We start from the raw sequence: 27,767 nt of genomic DNA, 5'->3' as shown, positions 1-27,767 counted from the left end.
ATGCAACCTTGAGAGTATAGTCTTATCTCCTCCCCTGTTTGAATAGAGGGGCAGCTTGAATCAGGGGAGCCAGCAATCTTCCCATCTACCTACCAATAATAGTTATTATTCATAATTTGTGGAAGGCCACAGCAAAGAAAAAAAGAGGCCTTTTTTTCTGTCCTTACAATGTACAGTGTTACTGTGTTATGGTGAACTAAGCACTGTTTTATGATATTTGTATGAACTTTCTGGAAGTGGATTTTCCAATATATTATTGCCTCAACAGGCCCATAATATTCTATTTCTAGCAATTCATCCAAAGCAAAATATCAGAGACTCAAGCCATGTTTTACAGAGAGGAACATTGATTGCAGCATTATTCACAGCAGTAGTCAAAACTATAGGTAACAAAAATTTTCAGTGACAGAAATAAAGGATTTATATTCAGTTGTAAGATGTTATACAACCTTTACAATTCATGCATGTAGCAGCTGATATGGATGGTCATGATGAAGCAGGAAACAGAAAAGCAGAATTCAGGGCTGAGAGTCTTACAAGGCAATAAATAGTGTAAAGAAATGATGCTAATTGGGGGGTGTGGGTAAGAGATCAACCGAAGGACTTGTATGCATGCATATAAGCATAACCAATGGACATAAGACACTGGGGAGTAGGGGAGGCCAGGGGAAGGTCAAGAGGGAAAAAAAAAGAAGACATATGTAACACTCTTTGTAATACTTAAGCAATAAAACAAAATTTAAAAAAAGAATAAGTACCTGCAATATGCAGACAAAGGATTTGAGACAAATTGCTAAAAGTATCTTTTTATATAGTAAAATAACACACAACTAAGCATAATGTGATCCTGTTTTTGTAAAACAATTAATGTCCTTATAATTATATCTTTGAATAAATATAACATATGTATTATATGTTAATTATAATGAAAAAAAAAGAAAGAACTGATGCTAAGAAGCACAGGTAGGTTAATGAAACATAACTGCTATGAATAGCAATTGATGCTATGGAGTAAAGTCTGATTTACATTTACAAAGGGTGATGCCTTTTCACAATCTGGAATAAAATTTCATTTTTAAAAAGCCTCCTCAGAGTGGCTGTTAATGCGTATGGGGTTTCTTGTTGGAGTGATGAAACTTTTTTAAAATTAGACTGTGATAATGGTTATTGCACAAGTCTGTAAATTTGCAGACCTATTGAATTGTACTTACAAAGGGGTGAATTTGGTGGTATATGAATTATATCGAAAACTGTTTTTAAGCCTGTCCATAAAAGTGCACAAAGACAGAAAAAATTATATCAGCCTATGAAGCACATAGCCACAATAGTAATTGCATAATGGGACAGATATCAAAAGGCTATACGAGGAAAAAAAAAGTCTTCTGGGATCCTCCAGACACTGGAGACTCAGTGAGTTACACCACCACCAGGAATTGGTCTCTCAGCTCTGTGACTGTCTGCAGCCAAGCTGGAACGAGTCTTTTCATAAGCTCAGATCTCCCCTGGAATCTAAAGCCTCCTCAGCCTTCTAAGTCAGCCTGGGAGAACTGGCTCTGTAAGTAAAAAGTTTTTATTCAATAACAAAGCTGAATTCTGGATTAGCTGAGATGTCTTATCCATAGGGGAGAATTTCCTCACATTGTTTAAAGTTAGATTAGACAGTGAGGTGCTGTACTGAGGTGGATGGTAGAATTATAGAATTATGTATTATTAGGAAATCTGTATTTTGTTCTGCCCAGTGTAGTTTGATTAGCTGGTTGTTTGTTAGTTATATGATCTAATCATTGTGCTAATATATTTATGGTGGTTACTGGTTTGGTGCTTGAGAAACCAAAAAGGTTGTCAGGGGCTTAAAACCTTATTTCTAGCCCTGGCCGGTTTTCTCAGTGGTTAGAGTGCCATAAGTTCAATTCCTGGTCAAGGGCACATACCTCTGTTGTGGGCTCAATCCCTGACCCCAGTCAGGGTGTGTGTGGGAAGAAACCAGTTGATGTATCTCTCTCACATTGATATGTCTCTCTCTCTTTCTCTCTCTCTCTCCCTCCCTCCCTCCCTCACTCCTTTCTCCCTTCCATTCTTTCAAAAAATCAGTGAAAAATATCCTCAGGTGGGGATTTTTAAAAAGTTATTTCTAAGCTCAATATTTCTTAATAAAAATGAAAAAAAAATGCCAATTTGAACACCTACTTTATGCCAGGCACTGCATTAGGTATACTCTACCTTATAGATGAGGAAACTGGATCAAAAAAAGTTTATATTACTTGCAGGTGACAATACTTCTTAAGAGCATGAGCCTTGGAATTCGGAAGAACTGGTTTTAGAATCCCAGCCCTGACATTCACTAGCTGTGTGGGACCCTGAATATGTTTCATAACCTCTCTGATGCTCAGATTCTTTATCAGAAAAGATAATTTAAAGTGAATTTAATAATACTTGCCTCATAGGAATTAAAAAGTAAGATTATAAAGTGATAAAGTGCTCAGCACAGTAACATAACATTCAAGTAACAAGCTCCAATCACCGGTAACTATTGTTAAGATTAATGTATTCAATTAGTATTGCTGTACAAGGTCTCAAAACTAGTTAGTGTTTGAGAAAGGATCTGAACCCACGTCAGTCACACACATTGACAATGGCTTGGATAATAGTGATAATTGCCATATGGTCTAATTTAACAGTTAAAGACATAAACATGAGTTGCAGGTCACAACAGTGCAACAAAAAAAGAGAGAATCATTGTGATCTAAGTGGACAGAAAAATTAGTTGAGAGACGATAGGTCATTTCTTACAAAAGAAAATGAAGGTTGTGCATGGATTGAAGAGGATGGATTGAACAGATCTGAGGGTGATTGCAGTGCAAAAGAGTAGCCTGGGAGCCCTAGCTGGTTTTGCTCAGTGGATAGAGCATTGGCCTGAGGACTGAAGGGTCCGAGGTTTGATTCCAGCCAAGTGCACATGCCTAGGTTGCTGGCTCAATCCTCAGTAGAGGGTGTGCAGGAGGCAACCAATCAATGACTCTCTCTCATCATTGATGTTTCTATCTGTCTATCCTTCTTCCTTCCTCTCTGAAATCAATAAAAGAATTATTTTTTAAAGAGTAGCTTGGGGTAACTTTAGCACCTCTTCCTAATAGTATCCATTAGTCCTCCTTTATTCTTTGACTAGAGGCCCAGTGCATGAAATTCGTGCCTGCAGGAGTCCCTCAGCCCAGCCTGCACCCTCCTGCAATCCAGGATCCCTGGCTCCTAACCACTCGCCTGCCTGATTGCCCCTAACCACCTCTGCCTGCCTGATCGCCCCTAACCACCTCTGCCTCAGCCCCTGCACCCAGGACCTGGGCTTCCCTCCTTCTGGCCGGCCACAGACACCTGGGACCTGGGTCAGCTTCACCCAGGCCGGCCACAGGCGCCTGGGACCAGGGGCAGCTTCACCTGGGCTAACCGCAGCTGCAGGCACCCAGGACCCAGGCTTCCCTCCCTCTGGCTGGATGCAGGCACCTGGGACCCAAGCCAGCTTTGTCAGGAAGGACGTCTGGAAGGTTGTCCAGAAGACATCTGGTCTAATTAGCATATTACCCTTTTATTAGAGTAGATATGAACAGTTACAATCTTTCAATGTGAGAAAATGCAATGAAATACAGCTTTAAGTACCCACTACCAACCATATTGCTATCCCTTAGTCTTCATATGTAGACCACCGGATGCCCTCATCTTTGACATTTCAAAAGTAGAATCAATAATAATTTAATTAATATTTGCATGTAGGGGATGGGGGGAGGGGGAAAGAATGTGTGTATATGTTTGTGTGTGGGAGGAAGGTAATGCTAATTAGATGATTTGCTAGAATTTTATGTCATTTTGTAAAAAATAAAGCATAGAAGCGAGAGTGAAATTGGAATGGGGGAAGGAATACCCTGGGTTTGGCTCATATTGAGGTTGAGTTATCTGAGGGAATATGGTTAAAGATGTCCCTCAAGGCGAGATAAAGTTTTACTCACTGGCACTAAGCAGAGAGCTTTGATTTGTTCTCCAAATTGATTCCAGTCATTTTCCTAAATTGTTAATGTGATCTCCTCACTCTAGTTCCAAAATTTGTTACTGCCTTCAAGTTTGAAACCTTGCCACAGCTTTAAAAATTCTATTAACTTTTGAAATATAGAACTCAGGAAAGACCACAATTAGACTTCAGATTTGCAAGTCATCTGGATATAAATACTATTTAATACCATGGGAATAACTAAGATATCCCAAAGAGAGTATAATATCTGGGACAGCAGGAAAAAAAGAGAGACTTCTAAAAAAGAAACAAACACAAAAAATCCCAGATAGTGTGGTTCAGTAGGTCATGTGAGCATCAACCCATGAACCAGGAGGTTGAGGTTTGATTCCCAGTCAGAGCACATGCCTGGGTTACAGGCTCAGTCCCCAGTAGGGAGCCTGCAAGAAGTAGCCAATGAATGATTCTCTCTCTTCATTGATGTTTCTATCTCTCTCTCCTTTCCCCTTCCTCTCTCTCTGAAATCAATAAAAACATTAAAAAGAAAAAAACAGATTTCTAAGGAATACCACAATTAAAAGATAGAGTTCAACAATGTTGTTTGGTAAATGGGAGTAGCAGGAGAGCCCATAGAATAACTATCTTGAAGGTAATGAAGCAGAGTTTCAAAGAGGAGGTGGGCAACATGGAAGAAATTTGAGAAGAGGGAGAGGGAAACAAATCTGAAAATAAATTTTTGGATTTGCTGTTTAGAAAGTCATTGATGGCATCAGTTGGAGAACTTTCTGTGAGTCATTGCAGAATATTTTCAGATTGTTACTGAAGGTGAAGCAGATTGCCCGAAGAACATTTTTTGTCATAAAATATATGGCAGGGAATGGGGGAAGAAACAGGGTTAGGCCCTGACCCGTTTGGCTCAGTGGATAGAGCGTCGGCCTGCGGACTGAAAGGTCCCGGGTTCGATTCCTGTCAAGGGCATGTACCTTGGTTGAGGGCACATCTCCAGTTGGGGGTGTGCAGGAGGTGGCTGATCGATGTTTCTCTCTCATCGATGTTTCTAACTCTCTATCCCTCTCCTTCCTCTCTGTAAAAAATCAATAAAATATTTAAAAATAAAAAAAAAAGAAAGAAAGAAACAGATTTTCTCTTACTGCCCTCACTAGCTAAGCACAATGGCCAATGATGAGATATGGTCAATATATCTTGGGTGAATTGGGTGTGTGTTGAAAATATCTATAGAAAAGTGTGTGGGGGGAATAAAACTTGAGTATTGTAGAATGCCAAATGACAGTCAATGTTGCAAAATGAGTTACTAAAGCAGAAAGGAATTTTGTTGGAGTTAAATCAGAAGAAATGAGAATGATTTGTTTACTTATTCATAAACTATTTAGAAATGCCTGGCTCTTGATGCTCTGCAACTAAAATCTAAGTTCCTTATTCTTCCCTTGGAATGCAAGAGTTTCATGTCCTTGCCCCCACCGATTCCTTTGGCTTTGCATGTGAGGCTCCATCATAGTAATTTTCTTGTATTTTGTTATCTCGCTCAGCCCCTGCTCATGTCTTTATGTCAAAAACACTCTTTCCTGTTTTTTCATCCTTGTGAACTCACTTCTGCTCATCAGAACTTTACGCAGTTATATTTTATCTACTCTGTTAAGATTTCTTGGAACTGATCATTCTTGAACACACACAGACATATTCTTACATACACACACTACCTGTCACCCCATACTATTTTGGTCTTATTGCTTAGAAGCATCTTATCCTTGTGCACTCTACAGGTAGCAGTAGAGTTACATATCCTCTGATGTAGTAGGTATTCAAAATTGGCACTTTTTTATTTCTTATTTTCTTAAGAATTACTGGGCTCTTATTAAAAACTAGTGGCCCTGTGCATGAAATTTGTGCATGGGGATGGGGTTCCCTCTGCCAAGCCTGCACCCTCTCCAATCGGGGACCCCTTGGGGGATGTCCGACTGCCGGTTTAGGCCCAATCCCTGTGGGACTGCAATCTGGGACTGCTGGCTCCTAACTGCTCACCTGCCTGCCTGCCCGATTGTCCCTAACCCCTCTGCCTGCCTGCCTGATAACCCCTAACCTCTCTGCCTGCCTGTCTGATCACCCCTAACTGTTTCTGCCTGCCTGCCTGATCGCCCCTAACTGCTCTCCCCTGCTGCCCTGATCTTGCCCCCAACTGCCTCTGCCTGTCTGATCACCCGTAACTGCCCTCCCCTGCTGGCCTGATCTCGCCCCCAACTGCCCTCCCCTGCTGGCCTGATCTCGCCCAGTCTCCGTCTCCCTTTGTTTTTCTCAGCAGTCCTCCAGGCCTCCCTGCCTCCCTGTCTCCCACTTCCTCTTTCTTGGCTGTGAGAGGGAGGGGCTGGTAGGGGGCCACTCCACCCTCTGCCCACCCTCCCTTCCATCCAGGCCTCTTCAGGCCCAGTCTGGTTTCTTTCCTCATTCTGAGAGAGGCTCTGAGAGCAAGCTGGGTGGGAGGAAAAGAAAGGGAGAAAAGACTGTGAGCTGGTGGGCGCTGTGTGTGTCTGTGCATGTGTGCAGTTGTGAGTGAGTGTGAGTGCTGGCCCTGCCTCCTCCTACCCTGTCTCCGCTGCCACAAGTCCCCACCCACCCGAGCCTGCTGTGCGTGCAGCCTGGGCATTAGGTCAAACCTCCAGTCATTGTGGATGTGACGGACCCAGGGTTTTTTATATATTAGGATAAGGTTTTCAGCTTTAAAAAGATGAGGTTCTGCTCAGCTTATGTGCTCAGTGGTTGAGCATCAACTCATGAACCAAAAGATGAGGTCCTGGCAGACTCTCTGGTTTTCTCAGACACCAAACCTGTTATTTTACTTGCTTCATATGCTTAATGCTGACACAATACAGTGTGTGCTCTCAGTTTGATGTTGAAACGAACTAGTGTTTATGGATGATCAAGAGCTTGAGTGGAGTTACTGGCTATGAAACGGAATAAGGAATCCCCTGTGTTGGAGCCCAGCATGACTGAGGAGCAGGTGTAGGAAGATGTGGAAGGGTGGGGAAAAGGATTTGGATGAGCTCCCTTCTGCCAGACTCGGCACAGATCATTTCAACCTAAACTCTATGTTTTTCTTCTGATATCCAAGCCAGAAAAGGAAGGGAAGAAACTGATAAGAAGAATGCAGATGAGCAAGGAAGAAATTGTTTGATTTAATGAAATAATGTAAGGGGAGCCATGAAGAAGTTAGGATGAATGAGAAATTTCAGATAGCAATTAATAATTTTTTTAAAAAAACTGAGCCTTGACCGGTTTGGCTTAGTGGATGGAGCATCGGCCTGCAGACTGGGGCGTCCCAGGTTTGATTCCCGTCAAGGGCATGTACCTTTGTTGCAGGCACGTCCCCAGTGGGGGGTATGCAGGAGGCAGCTGATCGATGTTTCTCTCTCATCGATGTGTCTAACTCTCTATCCTACTCCCTTCCTCTCTGTAAAAAAAAAAAAAAAAAAAAATCAATAAAAATATTTTTTTAAAACAACTGATCTCATAAAATTTCCTAGAACTCAGTGAGCAAAATTACAACTCAGTCATTGCATATTATCATAATCATACCAACCAGGGCCAAAATTTCCCAATTTTCAATCTAATATTTCTTTAGGGAATCCTTGAGGTGGCACTTTATTTGGGTAAACTTGTGTGTCTTGGAAACTCTTAGGTTCCCCTAAGAAACAGTTACCATAATATTGGCTACTTCTCACTGATCAAGCCCTCTCCAGCCACAACCCTAAACTGTGCTCTCCCCAGACCTCCTCTTCCAACTCATACAAACCCATATGCCTAATTTGAATTTTTTACTCAATGAAAAAAGAAACAAGATGTTTTCCATATAGTTTTATCTTTTCCTCCAAAGCAAAACAGTAACATTGTACTAGGTATCTCTTGAAAAAGTATGTCTTAACAAAATGGAGAAAATCTGTCTGGAGAACAACTAGTCTTCAGGAAGACTGAAGAACCAAATATGTCTGAACATGGCAGCACAGATGTCAAGTGAGGGCAAAGACCTCTGTCCCTATGGTGGTAGGTCTGTGCTCTAACTCTCCATCCCTCACAAATGTGATGCCAGGTGCTGCATTCTAAGGGTCACTGCAAAGGTTAGATACTGTAGACACACTGCACTGGTGCCTAAGCCATTTATTATCATTTAATATGTGTTCCGTATATTATAAATATCTCTCATATTTTCTGGCTTCCCACATCGTCCTAAGATTCTCTGTTTTCTATACTTATGGCTGATGTAATACTACTGCTCTAAAGCCCCAATCTATTTTTCTCTTATGTCAACTATACAGGAAAACCAACCTGCTACCTCTTTATCACAATTTAAACATTCCAAAAAGAATGAAATATGATCTGCCAGTCTTGGGTAAAATGTCTTTATTTAGTCCAGACATCTCTGACTAGAGGAATGAAAGAAAAGGTCACATAGTATAAACATAGCTACAAGTAAAGGGCCCCAGGGAAGAAAAATTGTGGGCTAAGATAAATACAAAAAATAAAAAATACAGAAATGTTAAATGTACTACAGCAGCTGAAAACTTACAATTCTTTTGTCAATTTAAATGAGCTATTTATATTTATGTAATATACAGATATTCATCTTGGGTTTATTTGGGGTTCAATAAAATTATAGGTTTTATTTTTAAATTGTAGTTTAAATTAATTAATTGTAGTTTAGATTAATTTTTTAAATTTAGTTTTTTCATTGTTCCAGAATTTCACCTTGGAATTCTGTACTTATAATTCAGCATGTCCAACTTCCAGAATACCACATCCTCTTCCATCATTTTCCTGCTAACTGGTGTTCCTGGGCTGGAAGCCTTCCACATCTGGATCTCCATTCCCTTCTGCCTTCTCTATATAACTGCCCTCTCAGGAAACAGCCTGATTCTCTTTGCCATTGTCACTCAACCCGGCCTCCATGAACCCATGTATTATTTCCTCTCCATGCTGTCCACCACTGACCTCGGTTTGTCCATATCCACCCTAGTCACCATGTTGGGTATATTCTGGTTCAATGCCCGGAAGATCAGCTTTAATGCCTGCTTGTCACAGATGTTCTTTATTAAACTCTTCACTGTCATGGAATCCTCAGTGCTGTTGGCCATGGCCTTTGATCGTTTTGTAGCCATCTCTCATCCTCTCAAGTATGCAACCATTTTAACTGACTCCAGAATAGCTCAAATTGGAGTAGCAATTGTCATCAGGGGGACACTTATGCTGACACCAATGGTAGCCCTTCTGAAAAGACTGTCGTACTGCCGCAGCCTCGTGCTACACCACTCCTACTGCTTCCACCCCGATGTGATGAAGCTCTCCTGCACAGACACCAAGATCAACAATGCGGTGGGGTTGACAGCCATGATCTCTACTGTTGGGGTGGACTCAATCCTCATCCTCCTTTCTTATGTTTTGATCATTAAAACTGTCCTCAGCATTGCATCCCCAGAAGAGAGAAAGAAAGCTTTCAGCACATGCATCTCCCATATTGGGGCTGTTGGTATTTTCTATATTCCATTGATCAGTCTATCCTTTGTTCACAGATTTGGAAAACAGGCCCCACCATATGTACATACTATGATTGCTAACACCTACCTGCTGATCCCACCTGTGATGAACCCCATCATTTACAGTGTGAAGACCAAACAGATTCGTAGAGCTGTGAAAAAAATTCTCCATTCTAAAGACATATAGATGCATAGAATTCTAGCCACTCTACATCGAGTCATGTTATTAAAAAAACAGAACTAGCGCTCAGTAAAACTGAGCAAAAAATTACAGATTGGGTTATATGTAGAATATCAGCTAGCTTGACTCCTTTATTTTACAAATGTGGATACAGAGACATAAGAATGTGAGGGATGCCTGCCTGGCGTAGCTCAGTGGTTGATCATCGACTTATGAACTAGGAGGTCACAGTTTGATTCTCTGTCAGGGCACATGCCTGGGTTGTGGGCTTGATCCCCAGTATGGGGCATGCAGGAGGCAGCCAATCAATGATTCTCTCTCATCATTGATGTTTCTATCTCTATCTCCCTGTGGGAGCGCACTGACCACCAAGGGGCAGATCCTGCATTGAGTAGCTGCGCCCTGGTGGTCAGTGCGCATCATAGCAATCAATTGTTCTGGTCATTCCATAACAGTCGCTTAGGTTTTTATTATATAGACTAGTGGCCGGGTGCACAGATTCATGCACATTGAAAGGAAATCGGGAGACCATGCCTCCATGCCTGGGGAGTTTCCACGTCCCCTTGAGTCACAGGGAAGTCGAGTGGCGAGTCTATCCTCCTCCTTGCAGCTTTCTGAAAAAATATTTCCAAATGTCCCTTCTGTGGCCAGGGTTACATCTTGCCGGCTGGGAGGTCCCCCGTGGACACCTTGGGCCATGCTGGATGCTTTCCCCAGCTCAAGCAGGATAAGAGACACTCCGAGGTGAACAATACAAAGTTGAGGATCTTAGTCAGTGGGGGTGTTCTGTTGCCCACACCCCCACCCTTCAGATCCATCTCTCTTTGACTTTTACCCTGATTGTTAGTCACCATCTTGTGGCCACTGTTATATTGCTGCCTTCTTCTGTAGCTTCAGGGCAATCAGTAAGGGATGAGATTTGATCTTGATGCCCAAGGCAGAGCTCCAGGAGCCCAGTGGCGATATCAGGCTCGTCCTGGTTATTCCGAGTGTTTGTGCTTCAACTGTTCTTTGGAGATTGTAACTGCAGGCTTATGGGGTACAAAGGATAAGAAGCAGGTGGCTGAGGAGGATCCCAAGCCAGGGCCGGGCACAGCACTGCTCCCACTCACCCCGGCCCTCCTGCACCTGCCACCACCGCTGCCACTGAGCTCACCAGCCAAGAGCCTGGCTTCTGGCTGAGCAGCTCTTCTGCTATGGGAGTGCACTGACTACCAGGGGACAGCTCCTGCATTGAGCATCTGCCCCCTGGTGGTCAGTGTGCATCAGAGCTGCTGGTCAACTGGTCATTCCAGTCATCTTGTTGTAACGGTCGCTTCCAGTGGCTCTCAACCTTCCTAATGCTGCAACCCTTTAATACAGTTTCTCATGTTGTAGTGACCCCCAACCATAAAATTATTTTCATTGCTACTTCATAACTGTAATTTTGCTACTGTTATGAATCATAATGTAAATATCTGATATGCAGGATGTATTTTCAGAGGTTGCAACCCACAGGTGAAGAACTGCTGGCTTAGGCTTTTCCCCTTGAGGGATGTCCATCTGTCGACTTAGGCCCACTCCCTGGGGGATCAGGCCTAAGCTTGCAGTCAGACATCCTTCTGGCAGCCAGGGAGCCCTCAGGGGATGTCCGACTAAAGGCTTAGGCCCCCAAGGGAGCTGTGATAGGAAGCTGGGGTGACAGAGGAGCCACGCTGTCCCGCCCCGCCACCCCGGGTCGGGTCACACACAGGACACCCGGGCGGGCCGGCCGATCGCTGCTGCCCCGCCTGGCTGACCCAGGTTGGGTCGCACATGGGACACCCACCGCCCCAGGTCACAGATAGCAGGCCTGGATGGCGGCAGGGCAGGCGGGATGGCAAATAGCAGGCCCGGATGGCATTGGGGCAGGCGGGGTGGCACTGACCCGCCCTGCCTGCAGTATGCAAATTAGCCACCATATTTGTTGGCGGTTAATTTGCATATGGTGCTGATTAGCCAATGGGAGGTGTAGCGAAGGTATGGTCAATTACCATGTTTGTCTATTATTAGATAGGATTTTATATATATATATATATATATATATAGATATAAAATTGGTGTATAGATGTATATCTATTTACATATATGTATATCTGCTTACATAGATATATATATAGTTATATATGTATATAATTATGCAACTCTGTCCTCTAGAAATTTTCAACCAAATTATGGAGGAAAAGCCCAAAACAAAATTTTTAAATCTTATAAATGTATTTCTGATGTCTTTCCCAACTAAATATATTCTAGAATATGTCCCAAACCTCCATCAACTTTCTGCCCTACCAGAAACTAAAAAGTGACTATAGACTGCAAATGAATTATAATTTGTGTTATTTGTTTAGAAACTAGAGGCCCAGTGCATGAATTCATGCACAGGTGGGGTTCGGCTGGCCTGGCCCCAATCAGCAGTGTGGTGCGGTCTGGCCAGCCCCGCCCCTGAATGGGGCCAGGGAAGGGGCCATGGGAGCTTGGCCAGCCAGCCCCACCCCGAATTGGTGTGGGGGAGCTGATTGGAAGCCAGCAGCCTGAGGGAGAGGCCATGGGTTATTGGCCAGCTGACCCTGCTCCTGATCAGAGTGGGGGGCTGATTGGGGGTGGAGCTGGCTGAGGGGAGAGGCCATGGGCCTATTGGGATGGTAAGGGCTATTGGGGGTGGGGCCAGCCAGGGGGAGGGGCTGCAGGCAGCTGGCCCTGCCCCTGATTGGGGTGGTGGGGACCCATCTGGGGCGGGGCTGGCCAAGGGGAGGGGATGCAGGAGGTTGGCCGGCTGGCCCTGCCCCCTATTGGGGTAAGGAGGGTGATCAGGGGCAGGACTGGCTGGAGGAGGGGCTTCAGGAGGTGGGCTGGCCAGGGGGAGGGGCTGCAGGAGGGGGGCCGGCTGACCCCACTCCCTTTTGGGGTAGGGTGGTGGCGATCAGGGGTGGGGCAGCTGGGAGGAAGGGCTGCAGGAGGGTTGGCCAGCCACCCACCCTCCCTCCCCCCTTGATCAGAATTGGAGAGCCGATCAGGGGCAGGACGGCCAGAGGGAGGGGCCACGGGAGGTTGGCCAGCCAGCCCCATCCCCTGATCGGGCCAATTTGCTGGCAGTAGTGGGAGTCATAGTGACCGGTTTTTATGGTCGTTATAGAATTGCAGTCGCTGGCTTTTTATATATATAGATGTTCTAATTTGTGGCATATATTTAATGTAAGAGCTTAATCCACCAAGTTTTTCAACTTGAGTATATCCATTAATTCTCAAATTTTAAAGCACATATTTCAATGTCACATTAGAATCATTCTGTAAAGGTGGGCCCTATAGCTGGCATCTAATCCAACAAGGAAGTAGCAGTAGTCTTTCATATCTACAGAGGACTCACTAAGTGATTATATTACTATTTAATAATAAGAATGGTGTCAAAATTCTCAGCATGTTCATCAATAGTATTTTAGTCTCAATTATTGTAATCTTTATCTCCCTGATAATTGCATGCTGGAATACCCCAGGTTTTTATTTTCAGACCTGTGTGTTTTTTCTTTGCTGTATTTGAATTTTGGTCATCTTATTTGGCTTTATGGTTTTAAATACCAACTATATCCTGACAAATCCCAAGTTAATATGTACACTCCAGACGCATATCCAACTGCCTATTTACTGAGATAGAACTCTTGAAGTCATGGCACTTCTTTCTCTCCCATTCCACGTCCAGTTTATCAAAAAATGCTGATGACTCTTTCTTCCAGATATTTCAAGTATTGATATCTGAAATCCAACTACTTTCCACCACCTTTACTACTACTACTACCATGATCCAATCCATCGTCATCTTGGACCTGAAATATAATAGCCTCCTGATGGATCTTTCTTCATCCACTTCTGCTTTACAATCTAGACAAGACAAATACACAAGACAAATCATGTCACTTCCTCTGTTCAACATGCTCCAGTGGTCTCCTCTCTTACCCAGGGAATATTCACAGTCATTATATGTTATATCTGACTCCTTTCCATCATCTCAACTGCTCCAATGACTCCCCCCTTTATACACTCTCCTACATCCACACTAGCCTCCAATATTTTCTTAAACTCACCAAACATGCTTCAACATCAGACTTCACACTTGCTGTTCTCTCTACCTGAAATATTCTTCCCCCAGGTACCCACATGATTTACTGTCTCACTTCATGCAGGTTTCTGCTGAAGTGTCATCTTATTACAGGGCTCTTGACATAAAAATAACAACAACCTCTCCCTCAATTCCTGTCTACATTCACTCTCTTCTCTACCCATCTTCTTTTTAGTTTCTAGATTTTCATTCCTCAACATACTACATATCTGGTTATTTCTTTTCTTGTTCTCCATTACAAGGTAAGATCACTGAGTATAAGGCCTTTGCTTCATTTATGGTGTCTTCCAGACCCTGAAACAGGGCCTACCACATAGTAAAAATAATAAAATCTCCGATGACCTAGCTCTATTTTCCTCTCAAGCCTTATTACTTCCCCGGTATGTGGTACTCCAGGCACAACAAGCAACTTGCATTTCCTTAACCCTGGTTGCTCTATCTCACTTCATTCCTTCGACAAGCTCTTACTTCCACCTGTATCACCTTCACTCTCTCCGTTCTCCTGACTTAAAAGTGACTTTCCTTCAGAGACTTTTTCTTGACTGCTCAAGTCTGGCTGGTGTCCTTTCCAGGTGCTCCTACAGTACCTGTGCTTCTTTCTCGTGCACAACTTCCCTCTTCAGAATCTACTGCAGCTAGCCCACTTCCGTGCCCACTTCTCAAGACCAGGGACAATATTTTATTCACTGTTGGAAATTGGTGGAAAAGTTCAGATGATGTGGAATTACATACTGGGTGTTTGTTTGTTTCTTTGTTTGTTTGAACACACCACATAAGATAGGGTATGAAGAGAGGAAGAGGAGAAAGAAAAAGAGTGACGTAGACTAGAGAAGAAGGTTGGGGGTACTCAGAGTCTTACAAATAGGAAAGAGAAGAAGTAACTTCAGTCTCAAGATCCAGATGGCCAAGATGTTCACACTACTTCTACAGATGTCTCCCCACCCTCACCCACACACACTAATGTGTGAACAGCCCCACTGCCTAATAATTCTGAAAACTTATAAGCTTTCATCCCTAGGGTGTGGGTAATATGGACACATCAGGAATGGGTGGTTTGCAGAGCAAATGTTGTGTTCTGACTAAGGTGGACAAGCTCATAATGAATTGGAGACTTTCCCAAAAGCCAGTAGTTTAAGGAGAAAAATAAATGAAGACACAAGACCACTGTTGTAGCCACCAAACTCAGAGCCCAAGTGAAAACCCTTAAATGTCCTATAAGGGCCTATGTGACTCAACTCCCCTTCACCTCTGTGATTTCATCTCCCTACTATTCTGCCCCTTGTCTGTCTACACAGGCACACTGACTTCCTTGTTGTTCTAAACTATCAAATACACCCCCTTCTCAGGAACTTTATTTGTAGTTTCTCTGTCTTCTTCCTGAAATGGCCTTTCTCAAATATCTCCATAGACACATTCCTCACTCCCTTCAGGCTTCTCCTCAAATGTTTCCATTATGTGAGCCCTTCCCTGGCAGCTTCACTTAAAATGTCAACTGCCTTCCCTAACCGGTTTGGCTCAGTGGATAGAGTGTCGGCCTGTGGACTGAAAGGTCCCAGGTTCGATTCCGGTCAAGGGCATGTACCTGGGTTGCGGGCACATCCCCAGTGAGAGATGAGCAGGAGGCAGCTGATCAATGTTTCTTTCTCATCAATGTTTCTAACTCTCTATCCCTCTCCCTTCCTCTCTGTAAAAAATCAATAAAATATATTATTAAAAATGTCAACTGCCCCCTGATATTTATCTGTTCCCACATTCCCTTTATTTTCCTCCTTAAACTATTGAACATGCTTGATAAATATCTGTTGAATATGAATGAATAAAGATTCAGAAAAACTGGTTATCCAACTGATATTATCACTAATTAACTAGCTTTTATCTCACCTAATCTTTATCTGTAACACAGGTGCAATAAAGAGTGATTTCCATACATCAAGGTCTGTTTCATCAACGGAAAGAAAAGATGGGAAAAGAAAAGCTGAAGAAGCGAATGCCCTTATTTTGAATGATGGGACTGCACATTTGGGGGCCTACCTTGGTTTTTAAAGAGAATATGAACTCCTAGAGCCCAAGGACGTCACTAGTAAATGCACATTGGCTGCTGTGTTTGGGAAAGTGGCTAATGAGGAAGAGCAGTGACTGAGGAGTCTGAGTTACCTGGAAGAGTGGAGACAGATTGGCGAGAGCCCTGTATCTGTAAGTGTGGGAGTGATGCCAGAGGCAGGGGCCCTTGTGATTTCCCCTCCCCCCAGAGAGAAACAGCGGGAAACCTGTGGGAGTGGCACACAAAAGGACATGGAGATATTTTCCCCGTCTGCCAAGCCCCTGGAGCCCCAGTCCATGCTCCCACAGCCTGTTCCCATGGGCCTCCTGGGCAGCATTATAAATAGGCCTGTGCCTAAAAGGGCAAGCCAGCTCCAGCTGTTTTCTCTGCACCGGTTTCAAGTGAGTGCAACCTCACCTGGGGTTAGGCAGCCCAAATCCTGCGTCCTAAGGGACCTTGAAGACCCCACACACTGCCTCACAGCAGGGCAGGGAAAGCCCTTGCATGCCACCTACACCTCCATGGGCCAAGAAGGAATGTCTCAGAGCATTAGCAAGTGAGTATAAATGCAACAGCCACATTTGGACCCAAAGATAATCAGAAATTGGGTCTAGCCAGGGGTCACCTTAGGCAAAAGGCAAGGCAACCTGGGAGGGAGACATAAGGTCTTCTGGGATAGGTAACTAGGGAAACAAGATGACGGCCCAAAGTCTTAGACTGCTACCAGGAAAGCAGAAACGATGTCCTGTGGAGTGATGGGTCAGGACAGTAGCTGACTCTGCGGCCAACAGAGACCCTTATATCGATCTAAAGCAGCGGTTCTCAATCTGTGGGTCGCGACCCCTTTGGCGGTCGAATGACCCTTTCACAGGGGTTGCCTAAGACCATCCTGCACATCAGATATTTACATTACGATTCATAACAGTAGCAACATTACAGTTATGAAGTAGCAACGAAAATAATTTTATGGTTGGGTCACAACATGAGGAACTGTATTTAAAGGGCCAGATGGTTGAGAACCACTGATCTAAAGTGCTACATGCAGTGGGATGGGTAGGAGGCCTTGAAAAGGAAGAAATATGTTACTATGCTCCTCTTGCTACTTCCATTCCTACCCTTTTTTTCAGCTGGGCCCCATTTCTCTTGCACACAGAGGTCCAGTGATATGGCCTCCCTCCAAGAAAGTTACCTTAGCATTACCACATACTTACCAGCCTGATTTCTTTGGATTTCTGAATCTCCTTTCCCCAGGTTACCTATGTCAGATACATAGATGGTTGGATGGATGCAAGATATAAGCTTCCTTTGATCTCACTGAGGGATGCCATTATCTGCCTCTGAAAAGGACTTTTTATTCTCTGACAGCAGCTAGGGTCCAAAGTTGGGATCTGTGCTTGTCAAGGAGGGTAGCTGTTATGCCTTTGTACATGTTCTGAGGATGGAGAAAAGCAAATAGCAGTCAGAGGTGTGGATTTTATAATCTTTAATCCCTGGATTTGTTACTACTAGTTTGTCTCCAATGGGGATAATACAAGTCAAATCTTTTAGTTCTCATCTTATTATATTTATGTAAGACTGCTTGTTTCCAAACTCTCTCCACTAAGGCCAAATAGAAGAGCATCTCCCAGTTGCAGTTAAGGACTGAGGTTAGGAGCGAAGAAGAATCTTGGCAAGATGAACAGTTAGCCTGAACACAATTGATGAAGACTCCTGCAGAATTTATTCCCAAGACTCAGAGGTTCTTATTGAAGCCATTTCCTTGGCTCTTGAGATACAATTATCTCTAAAAGCCAGGACACTAGGGAGCCTAGCAGGGAAACATTTAATGAAGTCAGAGTACATGTGTTTAAGGTTGAGGAGGTTGCGGCAGAACAGCACTGGGTTTCTAAAAAGGAAATGTCTGCCCTAATATGAATGCCATGTTGGCCAATGTTCCAGGTAAGACAAAGCTCTAGGAATATCTGGACTCGGAACAAGTTCTTGGGACAATAAGAGTGGCCTTGTAGGCAGCTTTCACATGTGTAGGATCCCATCAGCAAGGAGAGAGAGAGAAGAGCCTTCGCAGGGAACATGCCAAACAGCTAAGATCTGCTGGAGGCCCCACACCCTGCCAGCACTTTTATTTCCAGAGAAGTCATTGGAGGGAGCTCCTGCCTTTCATTCAATGACCCCCAGATGATTTTCCTTTTTTTTTTTTTTCTTAATAGATTGACTTTTGGCCTTTTGCTTCATATTCTTTTTCTTTTTAATTTTTTAAAAAATACTATTGTGTTTCTTTCTCCCCACACTGACCTTAGACCTGGGTACTTGGAATCCTGAAAAATTGCAAAGCAAAATAAAACAAAACAAAACCCTCCCTATCCTCAATATACCCTTTATTCCCTTCTCTGTTTGATTTCTACTTATGTTTCAAAACTGAACAGAAGGATCATCTTTTTCAGGAATATGATCATGCTTTCTCCTCTTCCCATGCATTAAATGCACACCTTATGCTAGCACATTCCCAAACCCTAATAATTTGGTTACTTGTCCCTTTTTCACTCTAAGTAGGGCATCTGAAGGGCAAAAGGTGTCTTTCACCTCTGTATCAACAGCATCTAACAAATAACCTTGTACATAGTATGTCATGTAAGTCAATGTTTATGGAATGAATGAAAAATTGAAGGAAAGAAGGGAGACAGGAGAGGAGAAGGGAGAGGAGGGGAATGGAAAGGAGAATGGAGAAGGGAAGGGAAGGGAAGGGAAGGGAAGGGAAGGGAAGGGAAGGGAAGGGAAGGGAAGGGAAGGGAAGAGAAGGGGACAGGAGGAGGGGAAGGAAAGAGGACAGGAGGGGAAGGAAGGGGAGGGGAGGGGAGGGGAAGGAAAGAGGACAGGAGGGGAAGGAAGGGGAGGGAAGGGGAGGGGAAGGAAAGAGGACAGGAGGGGAAGGAAGGGGAGGGAAGGGGAGGGGAGGGGAGGGGAGGGGAGGGGAGGGGAGGGGAGGGGAGGGGAGGGGAGAGGAGGAGGACACAGCCATATCTGGAAGGGGTTCCCAAAAGGGTATCTCTTAACACCTATCTGAGAAAAGGACCATCCAGTGTCCAGACAATGAAGGTATGGGCTGGGAGAAGGAGTCTAAGGGAACTTGAGAAGGATACATTTGGGGATAAGCATGTTATTTCCAGGTTCCCTTTTAAAAATATAAATGGACCTTGAGAATAGTGACAGTACATGAATTTGAGCTGTCACTTTTCTCTTTGGAGGGGGCTTCATAGCTTATGAAAAAGCCGAAAAGGCTTGGAAGAGGGAGGAAAGAATAAAGGAAGGAGAACTGAGGTGCATCAGTCCCCAGGTTTCCAGGCTGGCTTCTCTTATTGTGCTCCATCTCCTACCAGGCTGCCAGTGTGACCTGACCTTCTCCAGTGCCCTTCTCCGTGCCAGCTATGAGTTCCTGCAACTTCACACATGCCACCTTCGTGCTTATTGGTTTCCCCGGACTAGAAGAAGTCCATTTCTGGATCGGCTTCCCTCTGCTTTCAATGTATGCTGTGGCCGTGTTTGGAAACTGCATCGTGGTCTTTATCGTAAAGACGGAGCGCAGCCTGCATGCTCCCATGTACCTCTTTCTCTGCATGCTGGCAGCCATTGACCTGGCCCTGTCCACATCCACCATGCCCAAGATCCTCGCCCTCTTCTGGTTTGATTCCAGGGAGATTGCCTTTGATGCCTGCATTGCCCAGATGTTCTTTATTCATGCTCTCTCGGCCATTGAGTCCACCATCCTTCTGGCCATGGCCTTTGACCGTTATATAGCCATCTGCCACCCATTGCGCCATGCTGCAGTGCTCAACAACACAGTAACAGCCCAAATTTGTGTGGTGGCCGTGGTCCGTGGATCCCTCTTCTTTATCCCACTGCCTCTGCTCATCAAACGGCTGGCCTTCTGCCAGTCCAATGTGCTCTCGCACTCCTATTGTGTACACCAGGATGTGATGAAGTTGGCACAAACAGACACATTGCCCAATATGGTCTATGGTCTTACTGCCATCCTCCTGATTATGGGCGTGGACGTCTTGTTCATCTCCTTGTCCTATTTTCTGATTATACGAACAGTTCTACGACTGCCTTCCAAGTCAGAGCGGGCCAAGGCCTTTGGAAACTGTGTGTCACACATCAGTGTGGTATTGGCCTTCTATGTGCCTCTCATTGGCCTCTCAGTGGTACATCGCTTTGGAAACAGCCTTCATCCCATTGTGCATGTTCTCATGGGTGATATCTACCTACTCCTGCCTCCTGTGCTCAATCCCATTATCTATGCTGCCAAAACCAAACAGATCAGAACTCGAGTCCTAGCTATGTTCAAGCTCAGCTGTGACAAGGACCCTCAGACTGTGTGAAGCAGGTGACCCTTCCCACTCCACTTTCCCTTATCCTTAATGGCTTGATAATGACTTATTAATGCTAGCCGATAAGCATATCAATGCTTTTCTCCGGTTTGATCTCCAAATTCTGTCTCAGCTCAGAGTGAAATTTGGGGAGATATCGTAATTCCCTTCCATAGGTCAAAATGTTATTTATATCTTTACTATATAAAAAATTTAAGTAGAAAATCCACCAATGCTCCAATAAGTATTTAAAAAAAAAAGAAAGAAGAGTGCTAAAAATACAGTTGGCTTTGAAACAAGAGACAAATTACTCTATCTGACTAGTAATCCAAGGTAGCATTTTTGTCCATCAACTTAGCAATTTTTATTAATGAGAATTTACAATAAAAAAGGAGATTATGTTAAAACATATAAAGTGTCCCAAAAAATGTATACACACTTTAACAGCTGATAACTCACTTAATTTTCACTCCTTTTCAAGTTTAACTGATTTGAAATAATGGGTGAAGCCAGACTAGGCTTTGAACAAATAAACTTTATCCTAAAATATCACTAGACAAAATATAAAGTTGAAAATATGAAACCAGCAACAGTAGATGAATACCGAACGAAATGATTCTTGATGTTTGTGATTCCATTGCTTCGTGTTATTAGCAGTACCAGAATGATCATCAGTCTGAAAACAGGCATTGACAAAAATAAATTATTCATTTCTGCAGATTCTTTTAAATTTTGAAAATGAGCTGTATGTTAATAAACACTGACTTTATAATCATTCAAAGTATGTATACATTTTTGGGACACCCTGTATAGTCTTAAACATCACAGCTGATGACATAATTGGCAGTATGAAACAAGAACTTTTTAAAAGTTGTATGCTTTAATGCTGAAATTGCACTTTTGAAAATACATCCTAACAAAATATCTATAAGTGGCAGAAAATGGGTTTTTCAAAACAGATATTAATTACACCACTATTTACAGTAATCATATACTAGAAATCTCCTACCATAATATGTAAATGTAAGGAAGAGTAAACTCAAGTATGGCCCATTTACCTAATGGAATATTATGTGGAATAATCCATATTAAAGAAACATTATATGGCCTTTAAAGACTCTGCTAAAAAACAAAACATGCTATAATTTTAAGAAAAACAATAGACACATGCTTGAAACTAACTTGAAAAATAAACTATGCCTTGAAGGAAATATGCTCAAATTATTAGTGACTTATTTTTCTTCCTATTTTCTAAAATTTAGCTGGTATGTATAACTTTTTAAATGGGAAAATAAAACAGGTAACTTATATAAACCAGGGCTCATCACAGACCTCACGGTTTGCTTACTATACATTACCTGAGAATTTTATCTAAGCCCTAAATAATAATGTCAATGAAAATATTTTGAGTGCTTACAATGTTCCCGGCACTGTAATGAGTGTTTTATGGGTTTTATCTGATCTTCACAACAACTTTATGAGGTAAGTATATTTTTGTCCCCTATTATAAGTGAGAGAAATGAGGCTTACATTAACAAGATAACTCATACAGTTTGTGTGTGCTACGCCAAGATTTGAAATTACATTTGATGATCAAATATAGTTACTTAATTTCCATGTTATATTGCTTCCTATTTAACATCTGCCATTTATTTCCTCAGCCTGTGCAAATTCTCTGTTTTCTCTCTGCTGTGTGCTTAATGAGATGAATGACTATGTGTTTTGAGAGTTAACCCTGCCCTTGTTGTGGGCAACAAATCTGGATTACTCTTCATATTCTACATCCTGCTTCTTTCCAGATTAAGGGAGAATAATATTTTTGTCTATTTACCTCTTGCACCTTCTCAATCGTATCTCCCTTTTTTTTAATGCATTTTGTATCTGTCAAACAGTTCAAGTGTCTAAGTTTTAACTTAGCTATAAGATTTAATAAAATTCTATTTTAAATTTTGCTAAGTGTCCTGGCTATTGACTTTATATTCATAGAATCCTAAAAAATCCGATTTGAAGATACAAGAGGTTTTCTAATCTTCTTTCCCACCAGCGCAGGAATCCTTATAGGTACCATTTGTATAACTGTGAAGATTCTAATGAATCTTTTCTCAAGATCTGATGAAAAGCTGAAATCTTACTGCAATCCTTGGGCCTACATTTTCCCTTAGTAGCTTCACTGAACAAACCTTGGAATAGATTTCAACCTGTGGGCTCTTGCTTAAGAGGAGGGATCCTCGGATCATTCAACTGTGATTCCCTGCTCAGAGCAGTCAAGTCATGCAGCCAATCAATGCAGCCAGAACAGGACTGAGGAAAGAGAGAGAATGGAAGAAAGAGGTAACTTCCCTAAAGAAACAAAGAGATGTCCATGCTCTGTGAAAGTAGAGATTCAGGTATTTGGCCTCACTCCAAATAATGAGGTCCCCACAACCTCCATCTGCTTCTGACTTCCTATTCATTACTATATCTCCGTTAAACCCTCCTGCCTACTTCCATATGCCTAAGAGCATGGTCAAACAGACAATTTAATAAAATGTGTATCTCTTGCTCCCAAATTCCTCACTGTGTCCCACCAAAGTCCAACATATTCATATTCTATTTCTGTCTTTCCTACCCTTCCCGCTGCCCTATGATTTTTATTTTTAAAAAGTCATCTAAAGACTTGTATGCCAATATTCATAGCAGCACTATTTACAATAGTCAAAAGGTGGAAATAACCCAAGTGTTCATCAACAGCTGAACAGATAAACATAATGTGGTATACACGTATAATGGAATATTGTTCAACCATAAAAAAGGAACAAAATTCTGATACATGCTACAAGATGGATGAACTCTGAGAACATTATGTCAAGTGAAATAAGCAAAACACAAAAGGACAAATATTGTATGACTCCATTTATGTAAGGTATAAAAATCGGCAAACTCATAGAGACAGAAAGCTGAATAGAGGCTACCATGGGCTAAAGGGAGGGGAGGATGAAGAGTTACTATTTAATGGGTACAGAATTTCAGTTTGGGTGATGAAAAGTTGTAGAAATGGATAGTGGTGATGGTTGTACAAAAATGTGAATATACTTAGCCCACTGGGTTGTATACTTAAAAAAATTTAAATAAATTTAAATGTTAAATGATAAATTTTATGTTATATGTTTTACTGCAATACTTACCAAAGAAATAATAAACTATTTCCTTATCAATGTTATGTCAAGAACATGTTGAAATGGTTGTACTAGTATTTTGGATATATTGGACTAAAGAAAATATATTATTTAAAGGTTTTTTTCTTTATTGATTAAGGTACTACATATGGTCCTTATTGCCCCATTGGTCCCCCCCAGCCCCCCACTCATGCCCTCACCCCTCTATTGTCTGTGTCCATTGGTTAGGCCTATATGCTTGCATATAAATCCTTTGGTTGATCTCTCCCCTTTACCCCACCCTCCCCCACCTTCCCTCTGAGGTTTGACGGTCTGTTTCATGCTTCTCTGTCACTGGATCTGTTTTTGTTCATCAGTTTATGTTGTTCATTATATTCCACAAATGAGTGAGATCATGTGATCTTTATCTTTCTCTGACTGGCTTATTTCACTTAGCATAATGCTCTCAGGTTCCATCCATGCTGTTGCAAATGGTAAGAATTCCTTCTTTTTTACCGCAGGTAGTATAGTAGCCTAGAAGGGATGATATTTAATCCCTTGCATTACTGGGAGACATAGCCCTGGGATGGGATTTGGGAGCTCTAAGCTATCATTTCTTTTCTGCCACTAGGTGAGTGACCTTATCTGATGGATGTAATCTCTGAGCATTGAGAAGCCATGAACTGTTCCAAAGTGCCTGTAAGGCTGAAACCCTTCAGGGACCCCTTCCCTGAGGCCACACCTGCTGTTTTCCCAAACATGGTACCAACCCAATCTCCTACTCCCTGAATCTACCACTTAAGGCTCTTTCCAAAAACCAATCCTGCTCTCAAAGATTAGGGATTGCGCACCCCAGGAGTAGTCACAGGCTCTCTAAAAGGAAGCCCAGTCCAACAGAAAGAGCAGACAGTTCTGTGACTGAAGTCAATTCACCCTCTGTGAGGCTTGTTATCCTCATCTGTTTATTAGGGATGATAACGGTACTTACCCATCAGTGTTTTATGAGAATTGTGTACAATCATCCAAGTAAAATACTTGGGATAGTATTTAGTACAAAGTATGTAGTCAATAAGTATTCATTATTATTACTTCCATGGAGGAGGCAAGTAATAATCCCTGCCTGACAGGATATTGGAAGAATAGAAATGTGTGTTCTGATATGACAAGCAAGCCACACAGAGTTTGTTTTTAAATCACTCATTGAGTCACATTAACCTGGGAGTGTGGAACTTAAAAACTGGCCTTTCCTCTCTTCCACCCCCTGCCCCCTGCCCCTCCGCCCCCTGGGTCTTACACACACCAGTACCAGGTCTGAGGTTGAGGGATGGGGAAAAGGAAGGGAGTAGTATGGTGGATGAAAGAGGTGGGATTTAAATAGGATTGAAATGACTGATCTTATGCACTAGAGGATGAAGACCAACAGAAAGGTCATAGTTTTTAAAGCTGTTCCAGAAAAATGTCACTGTATTCTAGAAAATGACAAACTAAAGTGGGGTATGGCCATTGTTTATTCCTTGTTCACATGAACTAGGGTTCTGAGAGAGTGTTTGCCTTCTGGTTCCCATTGGTCAGGAAGAGCTTCCAGGAGGATACCCTCTGGGTGCTTGAGAGCTGAGTTAACTAATAGAGGTGGTCCCAGGCAGGCAGCCACTGTGCTGCTGTGAGAGAACTCTGGGACTCAGGCAATTGCTCATCAGAGTGAGTATATCTTTCCCAGTGAAAAAGTGTCTCCAGGGACTGAAGACCAAAAAACACTGTCCCGTTCCCAGCCATGTTTATGTTGGCCTGGTCAGTGAAGGGCACTAGTGTAGGTAGCCAAGTCCCCTTGAGAGTCAGAGTCTGAGTGAGGTTGCCCCATAAGTAGAACAGTACATCCCCCAGTAATTTCATTGAGGCTTCCATCTCAGTAGTATATCATTTATCCCAAACTGGATTAACAAAAAATAAGGCCAGAACATATTTTTTGTTGTTGTTTCTAGTAAGAGAGCTCTCCCCAGCCTTTTTTATAATTGAAGGCAAGATTTACTCTCAGTATATGTTTATGACCAGAGATTACCAGCATCACATTTTTGAGTTTCTTTCCCACAATGATAACCACCAATTCTTTAGCTGGTGCCAAAAGTCATGCCTAGTAGTCATTTCTTTGATGTCATTCAATGTTAAATATTCAAAAATCATTTCAGTGTTCCAGGCCCTGTAAAAGGTGAAAAGAATCCAAAAATAAAGAATAGACGGTATTGTAGTGAGTGTTGTGGATGAAAGGGACCACATTCTAACCTGACAAGCTGAGGGAAGGCCTGCATGGCAGTCTTGCAAACTCAGAGACCTAAAGTAACTGATAGATCCTCCCTTCCTGCAACTGGTGGGTGGAGTATGATGTAACCTGCAGCCCGGAAATAACTGAGCGACTAACCATGTATGGACTATACATTGGACCACCAATCCACACCTGCCAAATACCTAAACACTTGTTCCTATATGGACCATAAATTAAGCCACCAATCAGCGTGCACCGAGTACAATAAGCCCCCATTCCTTCCCATTCTGCCCCTCCAAAGGCGTGCCCACCTCTGCACGTGCTGCTGTTCTCCCCTTGCGAGACAGCCCGGCAGGTCCTTCTCCTCTAATAAAGCATGTAGTTCTGGTTTTCGGCCTCTGTCTGATCTTTCAGTAACCATAAAGGATGGTCTGAAATTAAACTTTAAATAAAAGCAGTTATGGTGGGCAGTTATGTCCTAGGCCAGTATCTTCACTGACAAGGTCAACCTTTACCTTAACTGAGCCTATCTGTCTTTTTGCATCTATGATAACAAACCCTTGAAATGTCTGGGTAACTTGTAACTTCTGGACCCCAAATGTGTTGGGCTCCAGGACAGATACCACAAATTCCTTCATTATCATGTTAATTGTTCCTGCACCCACCTAAGTATATGTCCATCATTTTACTTTTTATTCAATCCCAGGGGTTTTCCCACTTTGCTTTCTCCCACCTCTCTAGTCTATCACCAATGGATTTCATGTAATTCACCCACGTCCCTTTCCTTTGATTGCAATGTATAAATACAAATGTAACCCGTCTTTCTCCAGAGCATTACTTCAATTCCTTGAGGGTCTGCTTCCCAGCATATGTCAACAGTTTGGCTCAAATAAACTCACAAAAATTCTTTACAGGTTTCAATAGTTTTTTTGTGTTAACAGTGTCAAATAGAGTCCAAAAGATAAGAGATAATATGTGTTAGCAAGGGTATGGAGAAAAGGAAACCCTGTGTACTGTTGGTGAGAATGTCACTAGAGAAACCACTGTAGAAAATATGGAAGGTCCTCAAAAAACAAAAAATACCGTATGATCCAGCAATCCCAGCTTTGTCTGGGTATATATCCAAAGGAACTGAAGTCATTACCTCAAAGAGATATCTATACTCCCATATTAAGTGCAGCATTATTCACAACAGCCCAGATATTGGAAACCACCTAAGTGTCTGTCGATAAACAAATGGATAAAGCAAATGTGATACATGTGTTATACAATAGTCAGCCTTAAAAACAAAAAAGGAAATCCTGCCATTTACGACCAGATAAATGAATCTGAAAGACATTGTGTTAAGTAAAATAAACCAAACAGAAAAAGACAAATACTGCATGGTATCACTTCCATGTGGAATATGTCTCTGCCTCAGGTGAGTCCAACAGTCTTCCATCTCTCCTGCAGGAGCGGGATCTCCTTCGCACATGGTCTAAGTGTAACTGGACAATCAATGGGTCAGGGCTGCCTGTCACTACTTGAGCCAATTGAGCAGAGACAGGGTTGAACCGTATATGAGTGCTTATTCCAATAATGCCAGCAGCATGGGTGAGCAGCTGTTCATCCACAAAATCTGCTCTTTCCCCCCTCCCGCCACCATAAATCAGCTGCTTATATTGGTTAGAAGGAGGAAGATTACATGGGGAAGGAAGCAAAAGGGATAAGAATGGGTACGCAAAATGGGCAGTTTACACGCAATGTGGGCTGGAAGTTTGCAAAGACCTGCAGGTATGCAAAGGGCTGGGGGATTCAAAGGGCTGATGACTCTGGTTTCTGCAACAAGGTTGTTAATCTTTCCATCATAACAGGCAGCTCCTAGATGTGGAGGAGGGGCCGAATTTCCAGGTGAGCTTCTAGGTCCCAGCCAGGTTGGAATGAACTTTCTTTCATCAGAACAAAACAATTAGTTATAAGATAAAAAAAAATTCTAAGGATCTAATGTATAATGTGATTATGAGAGTTAATAAATCAATATTATATAATTGAAATTTGCTGAGAATAGAACTTAAATAGTCTCAGAAAATAAAGATAAATATGTGAAGTGATGAATATGTAATTGACTCAGTCGTGGGAATCTTT

The 27,767-nt window shown here is 42.6% G+C and overlaps 2 protein-coding genes across 2 annotated transcripts; both read left to right on the top strand.

Moving 5' to 3' along the window:
* The first annotated feature begins 1,427 nt into the window (after window positions 1–1,427).
* LOC118662911 (olfactory receptor 51F2-like) lies at window positions 1,428–9,922 on the top strand. Its single transcript, XM_036321931.1, has 2 exons — window positions 1,428–1,555; window positions 8,745–9,922. Exon 2 carries the CDS (start codon window positions 8,780–8,782, stop codon window positions 9,722–9,724), a length of 945 nt encoding a protein of 314 aa, XP_036177824.1. The 5' UTR covers window positions 1,428–1,555; window positions 8,745–8,779; the 3' UTR covers window positions 9,725–9,922.
* A 9,365-nt stretch (window positions 9,923–19,287) lies between these two features.
* LOC118662904 (olfactory receptor 51E2) lies at window positions 19,288–22,105 on the top strand. The gene has a single exon (XM_036321919.1). The coding sequence runs from the start codon at window positions 19,311–19,313 to the stop codon at window positions 20,262–20,264; it is 954 nt and encodes a 317-aa protein (XP_036177812.1). The 5' UTR covers window positions 19,288–19,310; the 3' UTR covers window positions 20,265–22,105.
* The last annotated feature ends 5,662 nt before the right edge of the window (window positions 22,106–27,767 follow it).

Source organism: Myotis myotis, unplaced genomic scaffold (assembly GCF_014108235.1).
Source record: "Myotis myotis isolate mMyoMyo1 unplaced genomic scaffold, mMyoMyo1.p scaffold_m19_p_10, whole genome shotgun sequence".
NCBI classification, from domain to species: Eukaryota; Metazoa; Chordata; class Mammalia; order Chiroptera; family Vespertilionidae; genus Myotis; species Myotis myotis.
This window is presented reverse-complemented; position numbering and strand designations above follow the sequence as displayed.

What these genes read in the sequence shown, in the direction of transcription:
- LOC118662911 (XM_036321931.1), top strand. Translation starts at nt 8,780, where the DNA reads ATGTCCAACTTCCAGAATACCACATCCTCTTCCATCATTTTCCTGCTA.
- LOC118662904 (XM_036321919.1), top strand. Translation starts at nt 19,311, where the DNA reads ATGAGTTCCTGCAACTTCACACATGCCACCTTCGTGCTTATTGGTTTC.